We start from the raw sequence: 22,296 nt of genomic DNA, 5'->3' as shown, positions 1-22,296 counted from the left end.
GCGTCTCACAAACAACTCCAGGAGAGCCAATAGCCTCTCGCCCCGGCACGTGGCTACCCCCACCTGGGCCCGCCCCCTTAACCCAGTGTTTGCCCCGAGCGGCCTGCTGTTTTCGTGAGGCCGCGGCGAGAGCCCGCCTCCCCGGCGTCACTATGCGAGTTCTTCCTCCCGGCCTAGCCCGGATTAACCCCTCCCTCCCGAAAGGTCCGTTATTCCCTTTCCTCTTACACTGCGTTTCCTCGGCCCCTCCCCGAATCTCCTTCACTTGCCTGCCCGGAGGTTGTCCGGTAGCTTTCAATGCATCCTCTTCCGCCCACTAGGGCCCAATTCACCTGTCCTGGTTTCCACTCACCTGCTCTCTCTCAGGGCGTCTGGTGGGTTCCCAGTCTGGACGACTGTGACTCGGACTGTGGATGGATCCGGATGCGAGCCCATGCTAATCCCTCATATAGACGTGTAACACACCTACTTCCACAAAGATCCAAGCAGCTTAGGACAAGGCAGCATTTTGCTTTTCCAGTTAAAAAACACCGAGTCAACCCCCTCACTAACGCCTATCGGCGGCTAAAATGAACTTTTAAAATCACCTTTATTTTATTATTCTCTACTCTTTGGAGAAGGCAATGGCAACCCACTCCAGTACTCTTGCCTGGAAAATCCCATGAATGGAAGAGCCTGGTAGGCTGCAGTCCATGGGGTCGCTAAGAGTCGGGCACGACTGAGCGACTTCACTTTCACTTTTCACTTTCATGCATTGGAGAAGGAAATGGCAACCCACTCCAGTGTTCTTGCCTGGAGAATCTCAGGGATGGGGGAGCCTGGTGGGCTACCGTCTATGGGGTCGCACAGAGTCGCACACGACTGAAGCGACTTAGCAGCAGCATTTGACCCGAGAAAGCAACCTTTCTCGAACTTGGCTTTCTTAGAGAAGGGTCCTGGAAGGTGATCTGTGCTGGAGGCCAAGACCGGCACTTCACAGCAGTCCGGATCTCTCGTGGGAACAAAGCTCGTCCCCTTGTGGTCCAATGCCGGATATGTCCTATCCCGGCATCCCACCCACTTGCCCCTATGAGGTGCTTTTCCGCTTCAATCCTTGGCCCACACTCACCAAGTGCCAAATAGTTGCTAGGCTTATATGCTGGGAACGGGAAACACAGACAGGACTGGGACATGGTCTTTTGCCTTGATTGTTTCATTTCTCAGTTGAGAGAGCTGCATAAGTAAATAATTAAATAGTTGCAACAGATGCAGTTATAACCAGTGCAGAGCTGTGTGCAAGGCTTCACAATGGAAGGGACTCTCTTAGCTGAATGAATAATATTCCATATGCCAGGCGCTCTTTGCATGCACCATGTCATTGAATTCTCCAGATAGCTCTACCGTGCTACTGTTACCACCATTTTACAGTTGAGGAAACAGGTTCAGGTACCATTTTCCACTGCAAATCTGAAGGTGTTACTTCCCTTGCTCACAGCCTTGGCTTTCACTTCTTACTGGAGCCTTTCCAGTTCTCACATGATCTACTTTAACTCTCTAGCCTCATCTCTTCCACACTACCCTGCTCAAGTCCCACCCATACTTATTAGTGCCTTGAACCAGACTTCAAACTCCCCACTGTTGCAAATGCTGTCTCCTACCCATGGATCATTCTTTCTTCTCACTTTCACCTACCCATTTTTCTGCACTCACCAAAATCGCCAATGACCTAATTGCTAGCTGAATGGAGTACAGGTAACAAAACGCACAAATCCCCAAATTTTCCACTATATGTTCAACTTGGGTTGGTGGGGCATTCTCAGGGACTCAGACTGACAGAAATTTTATCTCAACACAGGCTTCCACAGCATCAGAGCTGGGAGAAGCAGAACCGGGAGAGTCTCACCCAGCAATTAACTGTCTCAGCCCAGAACTGATCCCCTTCCCTCCGGCTGACAACTCATTGGCCAGAATGGCATCATCCAACCAGGAGGACCTAGGAAGTGCAATCCAGCCCTGTGCCCAGGAGAGGGAGAATCATCTGATGGTTTTGTCTTTTTTTTAACTGATACAAGAGCCAAGACACTTCTTTTAAAGTGTTTGGAGGTACTGCAGCTCCAAGGAACTCAATAAACTTGGCATAATACAGGGTTCTTTTCTATAAAGTGGGCATTGCTGGATCTCTGCCAGTATGTTTCTTTCATGAAAGTGTAGCTGAAACAGTCCTGAAAATGTCTACTTACTTTCACAAGTGTGTGTGAGACAGATGGTATGTTTTCATCCAAACAAGTGCTCACAGGAGATGGGGGCTGGGCCTGTGCACTGGTCAGAGCGATATATAGATCCCACCTCATTCTTCACTGGCGGCAAAGGACTGGACCGGGCTGGACTGAACTCTGATCAACTTGAAGTGGGCTTTGACCACCTACATGTGTGTTTTTTCTGACCTAGAGAATAGCCCAGATTTGGAGAACAAACTGAGGTCTCTGGTTACTGGTCCTGGAAGTTGTGGGTAGGGGCTGGGGTTTTCTTGGAGGAACTAGACCATTTCACTGTCAATCAGTGACAAATCCCAGCACTGAAAGTGAGGCGGTAGGCTCTCATAGAGAGGGTAGAGGGCAGACAGCTGCCACAGGGGGCCATCTGAGGCAGCTGAAGCTGAATTGAAGATCTGCCTCTAGGCTTTTCTGAGTGGTAATTTCCAGCTTTCTTGTCAAAAAGGCTTCCCTGGTGACTCAGACGGTAAAGAGTCTGCCTGCAATGCAGGAGACCCAGGTTCGATCCCTGGGTCGGGAAGATCTCCTGGAGAGGGAAATGGCAACCCACTCTGGTATTCTTGCCTGGGAAATCCCATGGACAAAGGAGCCTGGCGGCCTACAGTCCAAGGGGTCGCAAAGAGTTGGACATGACTAAGCAACTAATACTTCTTGTCAAAGGTCCTTGGGAACAATTAACAGAAGGACTTGTGACACAATTTAGGACAGAGAAGTCACAGGGTAAGCAGCCTTGCTCCATCTCCCACATCTGAGGCTTGGTTTTGGCACTAGCAGAAGCTGGGACACGCGTGTCCATGCACCATTCAGGGTGCACAAGCACAGTCCACAGCCTTAGCCAGAGGAGGCAGCAGAGAGCTCAACCCAACTCTGCGCCTGTGAGCTCAGGTCAGAAGTGTGTCTGGAGGAGCTGCTGCAGCCCAGGGCTCCCAGTTCTCCCTCCCAGAGCTAGGGAGTGGATACCAGGACTTCGCAGGGTTTCCACCCTTGGGTCACTGGTTCACCATCTGATCTATTCATCATGGTATCTGGGTCTGGTTGTGGGGAAACTGAGGCAGTAACCAGGTTCTTATCTGAAGGTAGCCACCAGATGAGGGCTCCCAGCTCTCCACCTGTGCACACAGCCTCACTCTATCACTACCCAGGACTGCCTGCTTCTACAGCAGAGTAGTTTCCTGCCTCTTCCAGACCCTGCACACCACCACCTCTACGCCTACTCCTTCCCCAGGCTGGCACAGTGTCCACCAAGAAGCTGTTTTGGATTCCATACAGTCTACTCAGGGCCTTTCCTCATCTGATGTTCTGAATCTCAGTTATGGGACGGCGACCATCCCTGAAGTCTGGGGCACCCCTGAGAACAGGAGCTGTTACCTCTGCCATAGAGCTTCACCCTCCCAACCTCTCAGAGCCCTGCGCCTGGCTCTGTCCACCTGGGGATCAGCTAGGTATCATGATCCATCAGATTGAATGGTGTTGGTAAGACGTGGGGGTAGATGGAGGCAGATGCAGTGTGTACAAACAGGGGGCTGTTTACTGGTTGCCGTGAGAAGCCTATATACAAAGAAGGCACAAGGAGGGGGAAGGAGCTCCCCTGCTACAGTACCATGAAAGGGGGGAGGGGCTGAGGAGGGGACCTGCCAACAGGCCGGGGTCAGGAGAGGTTTTCTGGAAATAGCTCAACTTCTAGAATGGGCCACAGGTGAGACGGCAAAGCTAAACTGGCTCCAAAAGCCGAAGAGAGCCAGGAGCTCCACTTCCAGGTCTCCAGCCCATGGTCAGTGAGGGCAGAGTAGGGTCTGGCCGATGGGCCGTGGTGGGGCTTCCTCCCTGTTCTACATTCAAGTATCACCCCCTCTGTGATCGCGTGGCGATCCCTCCAGGCCTCAAGGTCAGGATGGTAATGTGGGTGAGAAGCGGTATCTGCTCTGTATCTGTCCATCATCTCCTTGGCCCAGGACTGGTCCCCACTCTATTGAGGATGCCATCATGCTCCCAGAGCGCTCCCAGCCCAGCATGTCCACCTCTGTTTCCTCAGGCTGTGCTTCCTACGAGTGCGCGGAATGGCCATGGCTGAGTTCAGAGGTCTTCCCAGCAATCCGTGAAAGAAAGCCACTCTGGGGACCTTCCTTCTAGTTCATTCTGCTCTTGGTCTGAGCACACCAGGTCCTATGAACACCTCCGTGAACGCCCTCAGGCAGGCTCCCCACTCTCTGCCACAGGTGCTGAGAGCCCCACTGGGGGTCTGTGGGCTGCTCCTTGTCAGTAGTTTTCATCTTGAGGTCAGGGTCAATCCAGTGCCTATGGCTCATGATGGGTCCAGTGTGAACAGAGGAAGGGTCACCACGTTGGGGGCCTCTTCCTCCTGGCTCTGGCAGAAGGCCTTTGGCTTGGTTTTGGCACTGGTAGAGGCTGGGACACGCATGGCCGTGCACCATTCGGGGTGCACAAGCACAGTCCACAAGCAGTGGGACCCCCATGTGCTCATACGTGTCCAGGGCACAGGGCTGCAGTGCTCAGCAGTGTGCGGGCCACAGCCCCAGCCTTCCTTCAGGGAGACGGCCATGGCCACATAGCACGTGCATGCACTTGAAAGGTGTGTGTGCCCGGGCCTGCTGGTGCCAGCCAGAGGCAGCACCCCCTGTGGTCTGTCGGGGCTTAAATTATGATAAATAGAAGAAGGGGACACTGGAGGAGCAGGGTGCGATCAGGGAGGATGTCAGTAGTATTGGCCCCGAGTCTGCCAGCTGGTCACCCAGTGCTTCTTGGTGGGCAGGGTGCTCCCTGGAGGTGGGTAGCGCTCCTCCTCCCGGATCCTCACCGCGTGGTACTTGGGCATGATCCGGTAATAGCGGGTCCGCTTAAAGAAATCACACTGGAGGAGGGGGAGAAGAGGGAGGCCCTCAGAAGCCAGCATTTACACCAGCGGGAAGATATGCCCAGTCCCTTCCTTCCTCACCAGGAGGTCCTCAAAGCCAGGACCCCTACCCAAACACAATGCTATCTCCCTGCCCTGAGACGAAGAGGACAAGGTTCCCCACCCCAGACCCCAGAGGAAGGAGGAGCTGAGGAAAGCAGAGAGGCGAGGGAGAGGCAGATGGAGTCAGAGGGGCAGTCGCCTAGAGTGCAGATGGACTGGCCAGGAGGGGTGGGGCTCTACAGTGACCACAAGGTCGGGAGGGGTCAGTTTGTCAGCCCAAGAGGGTCCCAAGAGGAAAAGTGCTGGTTCCCAGGAAGAAGGGCTCTACTAGTCTCCTCCTTCTCTGGAGGTGGGGATGGCGGTATGGAATCACTCTGAAGTCTGTCCTGTGGCCTACAAACATGGGGCCTAGCCTTGACCCTTTCCAATCCCCAGAAAGCATAAGGGGCGCAGGGAGGGTTCATGGCTCCCTTTGAGGTCCCAAGTCCTTGAAGGACTCAGTGGGGAGGCTGGTGAGAGCAGACACCCCGGGCTCTCCGAGGATGTGGAGGGGAGACTGACAGAGTGACCTACTCTTTGGGGGTGGTGCTGGGGACAGAGTGAAGTGCAGAGAGGGCCCATAAAGGAAGAGGAGCAGATAGGAGAGAGTCAGAGGCCCCAGCCAGCTGGGGACTTGGGGAAGGGGGCCCGGAGGCCGCGTTACCCAGCTGGGCCAGGGTGGGGGCTGCCCCACTCAGTAGTCTTCCGTCAGCCTCTCTGTCTCTGACGGCTGGCTCTTCATCTCCGCCTTCTGCCTCTTAGCTTCATACAGGGCGCGAGTGCGGGCTCGCTTGAAGAAGCCGCACTGCGGAGGGGAGGAGGTGGGGAGGGGCCATCAGGGGAAGCTGGGGGGGTCCTTGCCAGCAGCACTCATGAACTGGGGCTTAGGGCTGGGTTCCCAGCCCCAGTTTGGTGATGTGGCAGGAGCCAGAGCTCCTGGTTCCCCTTTCCGGCTTGCAAGTCCCCCCATTAACCCAGGGCTGGGAGCTGGAGAGAAAGTGGGGAGGACTTGGGTCATGGGTGGGGTGAGATGGAATGAGATGAAGGGAGAGTTGGTGAGGGTCTGCTGGCAGGGGGTCCCAGAGTGGGAGTGCCAGTGGCGGGCTGGGTGTTCTAACCTTCCACAGCAAGAGGATGATCAGCCCCAGCAGCAGCAGCCCGGCACTCACAGCCACAAGCACCAGCCACAGCTCGATCTCAGCCGGCAGCTCCTCTACCAGGTCAGAGTCAATGTCCACGGAAAACTGGAAGGGGTGAGAAGGGGCTCAGCCATGTGTCCACCCCCTTAGGCCCTGAGCTCATCCTTCCTGTTTCAGCTGGACCCAGAACCCTGCTGTTTGATTTATTGCCTGTAGGGGGCACACAGGGACTGGAAAAGCCCCTGCCAGCCCATTGACAGGAGCAGATTCCTCTCTCCTCCCCTTTCTCCTAGAGGCAGAAACCAAGATCTCAGATCTGGGAGGCAGCCTAGAGTCTGGTTTGTGACCCACACATCCAGGCTTGGGTACCAGCTCCATCCTTCACAAGCTGTGGGACCTTGGACAAGTAATTTCACCTCTCTGAATCTCCATTTCATGCTCTCTGATAAGAAGATCGTAATGCCTACCTCATAGTATAGTAGAGCGGCCAAAAGTATGGGTTCTGGAGCCAGACTACCTCGGTTCAAGTCCTAACTATGTGATTCACTAGCTGTGTGACCTTAGGCAAGTCACTTAACCTTTCTTTTGTTCATCTGTGAAATAGGGAATATGCTAATAATATCTGTATCATAGGTTGCTGGGAGGATTAAATGTGTTTAATATGAGTAAACTGCTTTGAGAAATACCTGGTACAGAGCAACACTACCACAAATATTTACAAAAAAATAGAATGCATAGCATATAGTAGCATTTTTTCTTCCCCTACAATGAAGAGATATATATATATATGAATAATATTATTATATTACAGGTTTTATTATATAGTTAGTGTACATATTTTGCATATATATACACATATGTATATTTTAAAGTTCCTTTGCGTGTGTTTAATATCTACTTATTTGGCTGTGCTGGGTCTTAATTGCTGCATGTGGGATCTCGTTCCCCGACCAAGGATCAAATCCGGGCCCCCTGCATTGGGAGTGCAGAGGCCCAGCCACTGGGCCACCAGGGAAGCCCCTGCATATATATTTATTTATAGAAAAATATTTTTCTGACTGTACATGATTATTTCTTAAAAAGTTAGTTTATTTCATATTCTTAAATGTATATATTAAACTATATATTTTTTCTTTCACATAAATGGGATCTGTGTGTACTATACACACTCTTGTTACCTTTTTCATCACTTTTCGATTTCGGTTAATAAAGATCAACTTAATCTCTTCTGACGACTGCACGTCATCGTAGCAAATGTGCCAGAATTTATTGAACCAATCTCATGCTGAAAGATAGATTGTTTCCAATTTTCTGCCATTATAAACAATGCTTTAAAATATCCCCATATATTTATGTTTGCAAAATTGTCCTATTAGCTCCTTGATATATTATCATATACAAGATCAAAGGAAATACACAATTAAAAATTTAATAGATATTGACAAATTCATCTTTAAAAAGAATCCATCAATTTATATTCCAATCAATAGCATTTCCTTCTACCTTATCAGAACAAGACAGCATTCTTCTTTTTAATATTTTTTCATATGATATAAAAAATCTTACTGCTGTTATATTTCACCATACGTACAATGCCTATGTATGCCACCCTTTCTCTTTACATATTAAAAATATGTCTATCAATATTTTGTCATATATGCTATAAACTTTTATTTGTTTTTTTCTTGGCCAAAGTACTGGAGTTTCAGCTTCAGCATCATTCCTTTCAATGAACACCCAGGACTGATCTCCTTTAGGATGGACTGGTTGGATCTCCTTGCAGTCCAAGGGGCTCTCAAGAGTCTTCTCCAACACCACAGTTCAAAAGCATCAATTCTTCGGCACTCAGCTTTCTTCACAGTCCAACTCTCACATCCATACATGACCACTGGAAGAACCATAGCCTTGACTAGACGGACCTTTGTTGGCAAAGTAATATCTCTGCTTTTGAATATGCTATCTAGGTTGGTCATAACTTTCCTTCCAAGGAGTAAGCATCTTTTAATTTCATGGCTGCAATCACCATTTGCAGTGATTTTGGAGCCCCCCAAAAATAAAGTCCGACATTGCTTCCACTGTTTCCCCATCTACTTCCCATGAAGTGATGGGACCAGATGTCATGATCTTAGTTTTCTGAATGTTGAGCTTTAAGCCAACTTTTCACTCTCCTCTTTCACTTTCATCAAGAGGCTCTTTAGCTCCTCTTCACTTTCTGCCATAAGGGTGGTGTCATAGTTTTACTCTGTTGCATGTGGCTGTCCAGTATTCTCAACGCCACTTATTGAAAAGACTGTCTTTTCTCCATTTTTTTCTCCTTTGTTGTAAATTAACTGTCTATCGTGGTTTGGTGGTTTAATTGCTAAGTCGTGTCTGACTCTTGCGACCCCAGGGACTGTAACCCAGCAAGCTCCTCTGTCCATGGGATTTTCCAGGCAAGAATGCTGGAGTGGATTGCCATTTCCTTCTCCAGGGGATCTTCCCAACCCAGGAATAAAACCCAGGACTCCTGCATAGCAGGCAGATTTGAAAATTTGTTGAACCACGCAAAGACGCCAGGATTCTTGGCCTCCGGAGGAGAAGAATTCAATCTGGGGCCAGAGACGAGGCTTGATCCCTCAGAGCTTCTGTGTAATAAAGTTTTATTAAAGTGTAAAGGAGATAGAGAAAGCTTCTGACATAGACATCAGAAGGGGGTAGAAAGAGTACCCCTGCTATAAACTTTTAAAAAAGCAATACGTTTTTTGCCCTCTTAGTTTCTTTACCATCTATTTTGCTGTACACAGATTTAAATTTTTTTGTGATTTCTGGGTTTAATAAAATAACTCCCTCTCCCAATAATTAAAGATTATTATTAAATTATTTCCTGAATTTTCTTCTAATATATTAGATTTTATTTCCTACATTTAAATATTTAATCTAACTCAAATATGTTTTTGTTTATGGTGTGAGGCAGGGGTTTGTCTTTACTTTCCAAATATGTTCTCCCAATACTACTTAATCATCTATATTTTTCTCCTTATTAAAATGCTATCTGTATAATAAAAGTAAATTCCTATTCTGTTCCATTGATCTCCCTTCCTCTGCTACCTTAATTTATTTTAGGAAGTGTATGATAATGTATTTAATCAACCCATCATTCACTTCCTACACATATCCCTTCTAACCTTTTCATAACAAATTATAGCCATTTTGTGGTATTTATTTTTCCATATATATCTTAGAATCAAGTTTGGGAACTTTTTTCAGGTTTTCACAGAAATGCAACATCTTTACATGCAGATCAAATGAGCCCAAGTAGAGGTTCTCAACCCTGGCTGCACAGTAGAATCTTTGGGGGTACTTTTAAACATACCAATACTGGGGTCCCACCTCCACAGACTCAGATTTCATCACTTAGGGGTGTAGTCCAGAAACTAGCAGTCCTCCAGGGGATTCCAGTGTGCTGCCAAGACTGAGACCAAATAGCTAAAGTATGTGGAAGTGCTCTGAAAAGATGCCCTGCACTCCCATGCCCTGGCCAGGTTCTGCTGTCTCCTTAACGCGCTCACTCACCCGCACTGTCTTATTCTCCATGTTGATGGTGGGGATGCTGGTTCGGAGGAACAGGGTGGCCCAGCTGGCTACCCTGACTCGGTCAAAGTCTCTGTAATCCTGGAGGGGGGCACGATGAGTCAAAAGAAGCAGCTGAAGTCCCTCTGAGCCTCCTTCCTGACCAGCCCCCGGGACACTCCCCCTCCACAGAGCATCTTTAAACAGCACTCCAAAGGACCTGTCACCAGGCCTCTCCTCTACACGCAAATGCACAGCATTCACTCATCTCTGTGTCAGGTCCTACGCTGGATGCTGGGGACAGCAGGGACAGTGAAGGTCACAGTCTAGGTCTGGACTGCGGGCTAAATCTGGCCCAAGAGCTGCTTTTGTAAATAAAGTATTTCTGGCACACAGACACGCCCATTCACCAGTGTTCTGCCTGTAGTAGCTGCATGCTACAATGCAGAATTGAGTACCTACAACAGAAAGCACGTGGCCCACAGAGCTGAAAAGAGATGTTTAATCTAGTCATTCACAGAAGAAGTTTGGTCTAGGTCGGCTGGCACTGCAACCCAGAGCAGAGTGTGCTAAGTGGCATGCGTGGCTTCAGAGAAAGTTCTGTGAGTGTCTAGATGGGAGAGGTCATTGTCAGCTAAAAAATCAGAAAAGATCTTGATGGTGGTCTCTGAAGGAGACTGTGAAGGCCGAACAGGAGTTCACATGCAGAGGTAACAGATGGGAGCTGGCAGCCAGGGGAAAGGAGCAGCATGGGGTAGTGCAGAGAGGTGAGAAAGTAATGGATACACAACAGAATAACAGACATGGGAGATGTTATTTTATGGAGACAAAATGATGTCATGTCCACACATGGATGCACAGACTAACTCTTACAGGGCACACAGTAACAGGTGCATAACCCAGCATGCCTCCATCTCCATGCAGTCACCGACAACACTCAGGCACACACGTGTAGTTTGGCCTCACCCTCTCCCTGTTGCTCTCCCAGCCAGGGGTGGGTGGCGGTTGAGACCGGCACTGACCTCGATGAAGGTGCTGTTCCACACTCGTGCCTGGATGGTCACGTTGGTGATGACAGGGGCATCAGGGATGGGGCACTCCAGCCACACACAGTGGGTGTGGTCACTGCCACAGCTCTGAGAGAGGCAGGGAACACAGACCCAGTCTGGGTCTCTAGATTCTCCAGACTTTGCTCCAGGCTTTGTCCCAACTATGGCTGAAACTGAAGGGGCCTGTCCTCATCCCTTCACTCAGGCACATTCCCCGCCAAGCCTGCCTTTACGTGTTTAAGGCACATTCTTTGGACCACGCATATATAGATGCCAGTGACATGGAGAACAGGAAATCTGGGCCCTGTTCATGTACACGGCGCCCAGTCCTGAACACCACCTTCCCACACTGGGCTTCCTCCCCTGGAGGCTACTCCTCCCTCTCCACCCAGCTAGACTTCAACTTGCTGCTCAGGCCTGCTCCCCGCTCCCTTCTGACAGAGGGCGCCCTGCACCCTGTCTTCATTTTGTGTCTCCCCATCCCTAGTTCTAATGTCCAAAGCTTTGAACAGCTATATCACCCCCAACAGGCTGGGGTTCCTGGGAATAGAATCAGTGTCTGTGCTTTTGGTTCACCGTATTGGCTGCTCCCCAGCACAAGGCAAGGGCCACATCACCACATCAGACTGGGGTCTCCTGGAGAGTAGCACCTATCTTTCTTGCTTCATATGTCTCGAGGTGCCCACTCACCTTAGGATGGGTGGGCATACTCCCCCCAACCCTGCTCTGGCCACTCACCAATTGGATCTCAGACTTGGCCTTTTTGGCAGCAGCCAGAGTGACAGGCGGGGGGCCTTGGCCTCCTGGGTCCAGTTGTCGCCGCCTGCGCTGTGGAGATGGCGGCCTGTCCCCAGGAACCTGAAGAAGGTAGAGGCAATTTACTGGTGGAAGGAGCAGAGGTGAGGAGAGGAGGAAAGGGCAGGGAGAGGAAAATGTTGGCCTTTCTGCTCTGCGGCTAGCAAAGGAAATGGGCCACAAGTGAACGCTCTGCCTGGTGTCCTTACAGAAAGAGTGAGGTTGAGAGGGTTGATAAGGTCTCCAGGTGGCCGGCAGTGCCAGGATCCATTGCCACGGACAGTGATCTCCGTGGGGTACAGCAGCCACTTGCCATTGCTGACTTCATAGGGCCACTCCAGCCCCAGGACCAGGGTCCCCAAGGCTGCCAGCCCTTCACCCATTGGGCCCACCTGTGAGGACAAGGGATGTCATGGCTATTTTCTCCTGGGAAACCACCTCTGTCTCACCAACCCCCAATCCTCACACCCTCTGACCCTGGACCCTTTACCTGGAACTCGTACTTGAGAGGGCTTCCCACATCTTCCACAGTTTTCATGCCAGACTCACCCATCACTGTCCCCCCAAAGAAGCTTTGTAGCCGGTGATTCACCCTGGGGGTGAGAAAGACGCTAGAGTGACAGGGGACAGTAGGGGACCTTGCAGGGGGTGGGTACCAAGGTTAACTACAGCTCCTCTGACATCAAGCAGACCTGAGACAAACCCCAGCTCTAGCATTTACTAGCTGTAAAGCCACAAGCAAATAATTTATCCTCTCTAGCCTCAAGTTTCTTCAAGTGTAAAGTAAGGTTACTCTCTTAAGTGGGGTCATTGTATCATGGGGCCATTGTGAGAAGACAATGAGATGATGTATATAAAATCATTAGCACAATGGGCTCTCATGAAATGGTAGGGCCACACCAACACCTTCACCCCAAAGTTGCTGATTCCTCCACTGCTAGCTGCTCTGCAAGGAGAACAATAATAGTAACAATAATGACAGTGATGTTGAGGATACCAGGCCAAGAAGGTGTGTCAGAGGAGCTTGAGAGACACCTTAGGGAAGGGAGGCCCAGGCTCCTCAGCAGGCTGAGGTTCAGGACGGTACCCACATGCTGAGTGAAGCCTGGAGTGTGTAGTCCACCAGCAGAGGCAGGGTCATGGGCCGTAGGTCATCCTGGTGACTTGACCTGAGGAAGGAATACAGAGGGTAGGGGAGGACTATGTCAGCTGAGGCTGGGGGGCACCCAGGATAGCTCAATCCCCATATAGACTGGCTTCCTGAGGTCACTCACGTGGAGAGCTGCAGCTGCGCCTGGAGTTCCCTTGTGTGTAGGGTCACTCCGATGACCTCGAAAGCAATGAGTAGCTCCATCTGCATTAAGGGCAAGAGAGGTTGTTTGAGGCCAGGCAGGGGTGATGCCATGGGGAAGTGAGGGGCTGAGTGCTGTGCTAGGGAGTTGCCTCTCTGGTCTCCACCTCCCACCTGTCTCCACTCTTCCACCTTCCCAGCCTCGTCTGCCTCCCTCTTCCCATTCTTTTCTGTTAGTAATAGCTCATGTAGCTCAATACTTCTGAGCTACACGACCTTGAACAATCACTCAAGCTTGCTAAGCCTATGTTTCCTTTCTGTAAATCAGCACCAACTTCCTCAGAAGGTTGTGAGAAATATATAAAAGAACTGGGCTCAGGGCCTGGCACGCAGCAGGTGCTCAGCAAAATCAGTTTCCTCGCCTCCACCTGCTTTAGCTTTGTGCATAGCTCCCTAGTGGCTCCATTTTCTTGTCTCTGGGTCTCTCCCCACCCCCTACTGCATCCCTCCTCCCCAACTCTAGCTCTTTGATTCAAGGAAGCCTGGGAAGCAGGCAGGCAGAGGGAGGATAAGGAATTCATCAGAGGAGGAGCCTTGGACCCACAGCCCTGGGAGAGTACAGTCGGGCACTCACCCTCTGGTTCCGTTTAAAGGGGTTCCCCAGCTCACAAATGATGGTCTCATTGGCTTGGCAGGCTCCAGGCTGAAGAAAGAAGATAAATCAGATCTAGGTGGTCAGACTAAGGTTTGTCCTACCCCTCTCCCGTGGCAGAGGGCCCGAAGCCCTCGAGGCTTGAGCACTGGGTTCCTCTAGCAACAGAGGCTGGAGGCACCTGAGGAAGCCCAGCCGAGGACTAAGGTGGGGGGAGGGACACGTGGCAAATAACAACACACGTACATGACATGTACGAAGGACACATTGGGTCGTAGTCGGGCTCTGAGGAGGCAGAGGGTACTCACGGGGCGCACTGAGGACAGCAGCAGGGTGGGAGGCACTTCCAGGGTGAGGAGCGCCTCGTGGGCATCTTCCCCAGCCCGCTTCCGGCTTGGGGTGTTGGTCACGTTGATGCTCAGGAGCAGTTTTCGGAGGTCTCTCCTGTACTGGAGCCTGAGAGGGGAGAAGCAGCCCCAGACTGAGCCCAAAGCCCCGCCCCAACCTGTTACGCTCCGCCCCTCAGAAGAAAGCCCCTTTTCTGGCCAGGGAAGGCCAATCTTATAGTTCTTGGCTAATTAAGGTCCCTCCTCTCCGACTTGCCTCTCTGTGAGACCCCTCCCCTTAGGTCTCAACAGTTCTCTCCATTTTTTGCGACCAATAGGGCCCCGCCCCTCAATTCCTGATAGCCAATGAAGTCCGGCCCACCTTGGCCAACCAGCCCCGCCCAGAGCGCACCTGCTCAGCCGCTGCCCCAGCTCAGACACGAAGGCCGCCCGCATCTGTAAATTGCTGTCGCACCTGTTGTCCTGCCCGCATTCCTTCTGGAACTGTACCTGGGGGTGGTGGGAGTTGTGAAAGGCCCACATCATCCATAGCTCTCTAGGCCTGTGCCCTTCAGGCCCTGGCCCCGGCCCCGGCCCCGGCCCCACCCACCTCCGTGTGGTTCTCCAGAGCCTGCGCTTGGTTGAGGACCGGGTAGGCATCCAGGGACCCAAGCCCCAGTTGGGGGCGATCAGGCAACCGCAAAGGTAAAGAATAGTTCATAGAGATGGTGATGGGTCGGAGTTTGTCGCGGACGTTGTCCTGGGAAAGGAAGGTGAACTGAACCCAGCTCTGCACTGCCCTCCAAACAAAGTTGTATCCTCATACAAACCTAAGGCTCTAGGGAGGAGCTGTGCCCCTCTCCCTCAACCCTAAAAAACCCCTGTAAGGCTGAAACCCCTCTGGTCTGCTCATCAAATTGACCCGCTTTGGTAAGATGTGGCTCCTCCTCTCCAGAGACTCCTCCGGAGGAAGATTGAGCCTCCCATTCCTGGGGTCCCCAGGTTGAGTTTTCCCTTTTCACTCTGATGTCCCAGAGAGAGCCTGAGCTTGTCCTTGCTTCTGGATGCCTTTTCCCCAGAGACGAGCTAAGAATCTCACATACTTCTCTTTGGCCCCCATCCCTGCTCCAAAGGTTTCTGTTCTCCACTGTGGGCTGGATGCTGTGCACTGTAGCCTCCCTTAACTTCCAGGCCAATCCACCACCTCTGTCTCTGGAGAGAACTCATTCCCTCACCCTTGACCTTGAGGACTCTCCTGGGACCATGGAGCCAATGTACCACCCCTCACCCCTCCCTCACCATCAGGAGCAGCTCCAGCGTCTGGCAGCGCATCTCAGGCATGGAGAAGAAGCCGTGGAAGACAGCTGACTGGCTGCGTGCAAAGTGGAGTCGAGGTGGGCGGCGGTCCCGGTCAGCCTCCAGCGTGTAGGCCAGGGCTGTGGGTGCACAGGCTGGTCAGCAAGTGACCAGGTGAGCATGCCCCACCTCGCCCTTCAGCCCAGTACTCACTGATGTTCCGCCTGTAGTTGGGGTTCCCTGCACTCTGGTTGTAAGCAAAGCACAGCTCCACCTGCACACTGTTGAGGGTGGGGGACATACAGGAGGGTCAGGTCACGGTGGAACCCAGATACCCAGGTCCCAGCTCTCACCCCCTTTACTGGGCAAGAGGAAACAGGGTCTTTGGGGAAAAGGCAGAGACAAAACTGAGGAGTCCACAGAGCTGGGCTGGGGTGTCCCTGGTGTCTTCAGGCCATAGCAAACAGGGTTAGAGGGCACCAATGGGGAAACTGAGGTCCTGAGACTAAAGGAGTTGCCTGAAGCCAGGTGTTGGCCCAGCCTAGTCTTGGGCAGGATCCCCAGTCCAGATCTCTTTCCCCACCACCCGCTGCTTTCCTACTCCATCTCCCTCAGCTTTCTGATCCATTATCCTCATTCACTAATAGACCTTGGGGTCATCACTGTCATTATTGTAACCATCTTAGCAACAATGTTTTTTGAGCACTTCGGATTTACAGAGCACCATGCTAAGGGCTTTTTGTACATTATCTCATTTGATTATCACAACAAGCCTTAAATTGATTACATTTTTTTAATTAAAAAAATTTTTTTACTGGAGTATAGTTGCTTTACAGTGTTGTGTTAGTTTCTGTGAATTGGTTATTAATATTACCACTCCCTAGAGCCCATCCCTACCATTGCAGTGGGCAAAGCTGGAATCTGAACCAAGCGGACCAGAGCTCCAACCACCATGCCCTCCCTGCCCTGCCCTGCCCCCCACCCCGCACCCACACAGTTCACCCATTAGCAAGGAATTTTGCTCTTTAATGAGGTTGAGTGGTGAGGGCAATGCTTTCCCAAGAATCAACCCTTTAATGGTGGGGTATCAGGAGTTGCCAGGGAAGGGTTTTGAAAGCCAGGGTCCCTCCTGGGCTTCCCAAACATCAGGAGGAATGAATAGGCAGACTGGGGCCAGAGGGTCTCACCAGGAGGTGGACGTGCAGAACGCAGGGTCCAGTATGGATGGCCTGGCTACCAAGGTCTTGTGGAGGATGTTGATGACAGGCCGGGCCCTGCAGAGAAAAACCAGACATCAGTGCCTCAGGCCAGCCTCAGGGCAGGGCAGGGCAGAGTCAGGGCTCAGGCTTGTATGGATCTGATTCTGAAGGTGAACAGAGCTGGGGCTCCATGCAGACAGGGAAGGAAGAGAGAGGCCCCCATCCACCATTGCCCTGACTCACCTCAGCAGCACGATGCGGTCTGACAGGCTCCCCACCAGCAGGTCTGGGTAGGAGTTCTCATCTACGTCCATCTGCCCACTCAGGGAGTAGCCAAAGGTGGCCAAGCCAGGCAGTCCCAGCTGCTCTCCATGGATTACCTGGGGGCAGGGGGAGGTGGTGGGGACAGGCTCTGGGGAAGGTTCCAGAGAGTAGGGCCCATGGGGAATAGGCAGGAATACATGAGGCAAAGGAAGAAGGTGCCTCTGTCCCTGGCCGTCTGTACCTGCTGGGGCTGTCTGAGGAGCCCCCTGGAGCTGCCATGGTAGATGTACACTTTGCCCGAGCCCTCGAAGGGGGCTCCCACAGCAATGTCTGGGAAAGAGAGACAGTTCAGGGTCACCCCGGGTACTATGGGCCCCATGGTTTTCCAGTCCTATGCTCCAGGCCACAGAGCCCAGCATGGCATGACCTCCCTGTCAAGCAGTGCTCGAGCATCAGGGAACAGAGTTCTGTGACTTAGGATTAAAACTGGGACCATTAGGCACCCAATTGCCTCCTTTTATATATGGGAAACTAGGCCCAAGAGAGGGAAGTGACTTACCAGTCACACAGCAAGTTAATGTCTCCAGCAGGTCTAGACCCCAGATTCCTGACCACTGGCTATTTGTTTTCCCTTTTTACTGTGCCTTCCTTCTGCCCTGTCAACCACCCCTCCAGACACCTGGTTCTTCTCATGACATTTAAGAGCAGGCTCACAAAAGCAGGTGTTCCCCATTTGGGATTTTGCCAGATAGTTCTCAAACACTCATCTCATCCAGTCCTCACGAGAGTGCTGGCAGTAGGTAATACCGTCCCCACTTCACAGATGAGGAAATAGGCTCAGAAAACTCAAAGTCGGACAGCTAATGAGTAGAGAAGAGGCTATTTGAGCCTATGTCTGTCTAACAGTGGGGGCTGGGATTTTCATCACAACACTATAACTTTTCTTGTTAAATTCTAACCATTATTTCCAGAAAATAACTCCAAGATGTTTTGTCTTCTTAAACTTTCTAGTTTGCTGTTTTTGATCTGATATGGCCTAGGTAATTAGAAAGTCAAGCTTGTAGGAAAAGTAGGCAAAGGAAGAATAAGTAGGTCTTGAGTGACAACTGGGCAAGTCTTCTGTCAAGAAGTGCTTGGGCTTCATTAACTGAACTTTCTAGCACCTCTTTTGGCTCTTGAGAGGTTCCTCTGCCTTGCTTTTGGTTTTCAGATATATTCTGGGAAATTGAGGTTGTCAGAGAAATGACTTCCAGATAAGCCAGGCGCTCCCAAGGCAACCAGGCTAAACCCCTTGATTTATCCCTCTCCTTGACATGCAAGGTCTGATTGGTCTCCAAGTCCAGCAGAATAGTAATTGGCATCCCCTATATCCAGAACTTCTACCATGTCCCTGTGTCCACACCTGGTATACTATATATATATATATATTTTTTTTTAAATATCTATTTCTTTATTTGGCTGCATCGGGTCTTAATTGCAGAATGCAGGTTCTCTAATTGTGACATGCGGGCTTAGTTCAGCATGATCTTAGTTCTCCGACCAGGGACTGAATCCATGTTCCCTGCATTGCAAGATGGATTCTTAACCACTGGACCACCAGAGGAGTTCCACACCTGGTATAGTAATACTATATTCTTTTTTAAATTTTTAATTGGAGGATGAAAGTGAAAGTGAAGTCGCTCAGTGGTGACCCCATGGACTGTAGCCTACCAGGCTCCTCAGTCCATGGAATTTTCCAGGCAAGAGTACTGGAGTGGGTTGCAATTTCCTTCTCCAGGGGATCTTCCTGACCCAGGGATTGAATCCAGGTCTCCCACATTACAGGCAGATGCTTTACCATCTGGGATAATTGCTTTTTAATATTGTATTGGTTTCTACCGTACATCAACATGAATCAGCCATAGGTAATACTATATTCTTGATCTTAATATCCCTAGCCTTGCTCCCCACCTCCATCCAGCCCACATCTCCCTCCAGAATCACCTTTCAGGGTACCAAGCTATCATGTCACACCTCTGCCCTCAAATCTTTTCGGACACCCCTCTACTATAACCCAAGCATAAAGCCCTAGCTTTGCTGCCTGGTTTTCAGTGTGTCCACCCCACCCCCACCCCACTTCTCCAGCCACATCTCTGATGTGAACACCTCATACCCACTATACATCAGCCAAATGTACCAAACTCACATTTTGCCCCTTCTGTTCCCACCATTGTGTACATTCAGCCTGGCCTTTGATGCCCAGTGGTATGTCCATTGTTCCAGGAGGTCTACTGAGCTCACCCCTGGGGGCTCTGTCTGCACTGCTGTGAGCTCCCCAGACTTGGGCCCGAGTCTGTCTCCTTTTTGGGCCCTATCAAGCCTGGTATGCAGCTGGCTCTCAGTCAGTGGGCGCTGGGGCGGGAGTGCTGGCTCATACCCTGGAATCCGTCTTGGTTGATGTCGCCAATGCTTGCCACAGAGAAGCCGAAGGCGGAGCGACTGGGGCCGTGAAGAAGGAGGGAGGGGCGGTCTGGGAAGGAGGTGCCTGCCTGGTTCATGAAGATATAAATCGCACCCCCTACTTCCTCTTTCCGCTCAAAGTAGTAGGGGGCACCCACCAGGAGGTCCTGCCACCTGCAAAGGAAAGAAGGAGGGGGAGATGGAACACGCAGCATAACTGTTATTTAGCAGACACAACTGCGCCAGGCAGGGCACACAACTCTACAAGTGATGCCTCTGGCCACAGGTTGTGGGAAGGACTTGGAAGTGTCAATGTGACCAATCTGATAGAAAACACAGGTTGTGGAAAAGCCATGTACACACAGATCACACCCAAACAGCTCATATCCACTAGGGCCATATGAATGACAGGCACAGTGAGATGCAGGCATCATGAAATTGACATGCAAACACCCCGAATCCCATAAAGTCTGATTGCAAATCAACATGCAAAACTGATGTGTAAATCCCTGCAAACAGCATGCAAAAAGACACACAGTTGCAAACCTCTATTTCTCTGCCCTCACTCATGCAAGCCCGCCTCCTCATCATTCTCCCTGGCCCCAGAGAAATGTCCCTGGATCCTCACCCATCATTGTTCAGGTCTGCCAGGGCAATGGCACTGCCAAAATAGGCTCCCACCTGCGTGCCCTCCAGCACCTGCCTCCGCCGCAAGTCTCCACCTGCTTCCTGGCTCAGCAAAAAGACAGCGCCCACATGTTGGTGCCGCGGGGCACCTGTCACAATGGTGATGTTTGTGGGGTGCAGGATGGCACTGCCCACCTGCATCGTGTAGCCTGGGATGGGGGGAAGTTTGGTCAATTGAGACTCCAGTAAGGTTGGTCCCCTTGTACTCTGGTCATCTCCCAGGACCCCCCATTATCTTCTATTCTTCTATTCTAAGTTGGGCAAGAAAGTGGACCTTGGATGCCCAGCCCCAAGTCCTGCCTGTACCCTGACCATGAACTCCATGAGGGTTGTGACTCTGCCTCTGGGTGGAGTATACAGCTGGTGCTCAGTAAGTGTGTGCTAGCTGAACTGAATGCTACTGGTCTCAGTGCAGCCTGGCCTCTCTACTCCCAGACACTGAGGGGGAGAGGACCAGTGTGCCAGGGACTGAGCCCCCTTTCTCCTCCCCACCAAAACGCTACTACAGCTGGACTCACCAATATAGAGGTTTCCTTGGTCCGCTGGGTCCTTGTAACTATATTCAGACAAATCCCAGTCCTTCCGCTGAATCATGTAGCTGTTTCCTTCATAAAGATTTGAGGAGGGGGGTATAAGTCACCACTCCTTTTCTCCACTATGTCCAGCCCCCACTCCAGATAAGGATAACAATAACCCCTTTTATCTGTGAGTACTTTGCCATTTGAAAATCACTTACTCTTTATTTTAACAATTCTGAGCTAGCATGATGACCCCCATTTTGCAGATGAGAGAAGTGAGGCTCAGGGATGTCCAGTCATGGCTGGAATCCAGTCATCTGGGTACCGGCATACTATCAATAGATGACATTTCCCCTACCCTAGACAACGAAGCCAGACTCATGCCATTATCTCCTCCTAATCCTGTCCCCAGACTCGGGCTACCTACTTTCCCCTGCTCCCTAGGCTGCTGCTGGAGAGTACCTTGGCCCTGCCAAGGAGTGGGAAGTAAGACTAGCAGAGTGAGCAGAGGCCTCAGCCTCAGGTGAGCCTAGAGCTGTGACTATGCCCTGGGCAACCTGTTGGTCAAGAGGACAAACTAAATAAATCATTGGGATCTAACATACCACATAAAAAATATAGATAATAATGTAATCACTTTGAAGGGTGACAGATGGTTTCTTGGCTTATAGGGGTGATCATTTTACATTGTACTTAAATGCTGATCACTGTTATACACCCGAAACTAACATAATATTGTACATCAACTATACTGCAATTTAAAAAAAAGAACAAGATTCTGGGCTCCCTCTGCTTGTTGATTCTGCAATAGTAGGCGCAGTAAGGGAAAAGAGGTCGCTGTTGCTATAGCCTGTGGTGGAGAGAGGCAGGTGGAGGGTGTGTGAGCCGTCAGACGCCTGAAAGGCAGTATGTGGTGTGGCAGAATCAAAGCATGGGTTTTGATACAAGAAAATACTCTGCAGCACTCTCAAAAGATTGCCTTGTATGTACTGACGTGAAAACATGTCCGAAATTTAATGATATATGAAGAGGAAGTAGCAGAACAATACATTTAAAATGATTTTCTGTGTGGGTATGTGTGTTTCTTAAGATACCTATATATTCTAAAACAGGTCTGGAAGGACCCACAAGACACTTAGCAGTATACACTGGGAAATGGGACAAGGGAGATGTGGGAGAAGAAGGGCGCTCTTCCTGTTTATTTTACTATACCATTTAGTAGTTGTACCAGGAATATGTTTTATTTTTTAATAAGTTTTTAAATGGTTAACCTGGCATCAGATGGACCTACATTCCAATACACATTTCAGGACTTACTACTGGCCTTGGGCAATTTATTTTACTTCTCCAAGGCTCAGTTTTCTGTAAAATGGGTATAATAATACTTGCATTTTAAGATTAATTAAGATAATAACTGTACCTCTGGTACCTAGAAAGCGCTTTAAAGTATCAGAGGTCGAGGTGGTTGCTGATGTTGGCAAGGGCGTGCTCTCCTCTGCCCTCTTGTGTGGAAGCTCTGGCAGATTGCTTCAGGGCCTAACAGGGGTGGTGGTCTCTGTTCTTCTTCCCTTCCCCCACGGTCCCCACCTTTCCAGTTGTAGGCACCAGGAGCGCCAAAGTACACGGTGTTTTGGGTGAAGCCGCCGCTGGTGCCCAGCTGGCACATGCCCGTCTCCAGGTAGTCAGTGTTGCTGTTGCACATCTCGTTGTGGTAGGTCTGCCAGTCATCCCTGGCGTCCAGCTCCAGGTCGTTGCCTCTCACATAGCACTTGCCCACCATGCGCCGCTGGTCCTCTGACCCCGACCACAGCACCTGGGTGTAGCGGTGGGCACAGACCTGGGGGACCCCCCCCCAATACACACAGCTAAGCCCATAGCAGGGACTCA

At 50.8% G+C, this 22,296-nt stretch overlaps 1 protein-coding gene across 2 annotated transcripts in view; it reads right to left on the bottom strand.

The window, feature by feature from the left end:
- Window positions 1-3,755: 3,755 nt before the first annotated feature.
- ITGA3 (integrin subunit alpha 3) overlaps window positions 3,756-22,296 on the bottom strand; it is a 29,406-nt gene continuing 10,865 nt past the window's right edge. Inside the window, exons 4-26 of one of the 2 annotated variants that reach the window (XM_040245682.1) lie at window positions 21,997-22,246; window positions 20,410-20,496; window positions 19,833-20,040; window positions 19,182-19,378; window positions 17,007-17,095; window positions 16,745-16,881; window positions 16,490-16,576; window positions 15,516-15,583; window positions 15,306-15,442; window positions 14,617-14,766; window positions 14,419-14,516; window positions 13,989-14,136; window positions 13,663-13,731; window positions 13,012-13,091; window positions 12,829-12,906; window positions 12,228-12,330; window positions 11,947-12,129; window positions 11,681-11,800; window positions 10,916-11,029; window positions 9,897-9,995; window positions 6,324-6,449; window positions 5,870-6,010; window positions 3,756-5,121 (exon numbers count right to left, since the gene is read on the bottom strand). In XM_040245682.1, the coding sequence (XP_040101616.1) occupies window positions 5,900-6,010; window positions 6,324-6,449; window positions 9,897-9,995; window positions 10,916-11,029; window positions 11,681-11,800; window positions 11,947-12,129; window positions 12,228-12,330; window positions 12,829-12,906; window positions 13,012-13,091; window positions 13,663-13,731; window positions 13,989-14,136; window positions 14,419-14,516; window positions 14,617-14,766; window positions 15,306-15,442; window positions 15,516-15,583; window positions 16,490-16,576; window positions 16,745-16,881; window positions 17,007-17,095; window positions 19,182-19,378; window positions 19,833-20,040; window positions 20,410-20,496; window positions 21,997-22,246 (2,739 nt within the window). In that variant the 3' untranslated portion in view covers window positions 3,756-5,121; window positions 5,870-5,899. The remainder of the gene's footprint in view (window positions 5,122-5,869; window positions 6,011-6,323; window positions 6,450-9,896; window positions 9,996-10,915; window positions 11,030-11,680; window positions 11,801-11,946; window positions 12,130-12,227; window positions 12,331-12,828; window positions 12,907-13,011; window positions 13,092-13,662; window positions 13,732-13,988; window positions 14,137-14,418; window positions 14,517-14,616; window positions 14,767-15,305; window positions 15,443-15,515; window positions 15,584-16,489; window positions 16,577-16,744; window positions 16,882-17,006; window positions 17,096-19,181; window positions 19,379-19,832; window positions 20,041-20,409; window positions 20,497-21,996; window positions 22,247-22,296) is intronic. The other variant, XM_040245681.1, reaches the window with a different exon arrangement.

This window comes from Oryx dammah, unplaced genomic scaffold (assembly GCF_014754425.2).
Source record: "Oryx dammah isolate SB20612 unplaced genomic scaffold, SCBI_Odam_1.1 HiC_scaffold_8, whole genome shotgun sequence".
Lineage (NCBI taxonomy): Eukaryota > Metazoa > Chordata > Mammalia > Artiodactyla > Bovidae > Oryx > Oryx dammah.
Note: the sequence above shows the minus strand (reverse complement) of the source record. Positions and strands in the feature narration are given on the sequence as shown.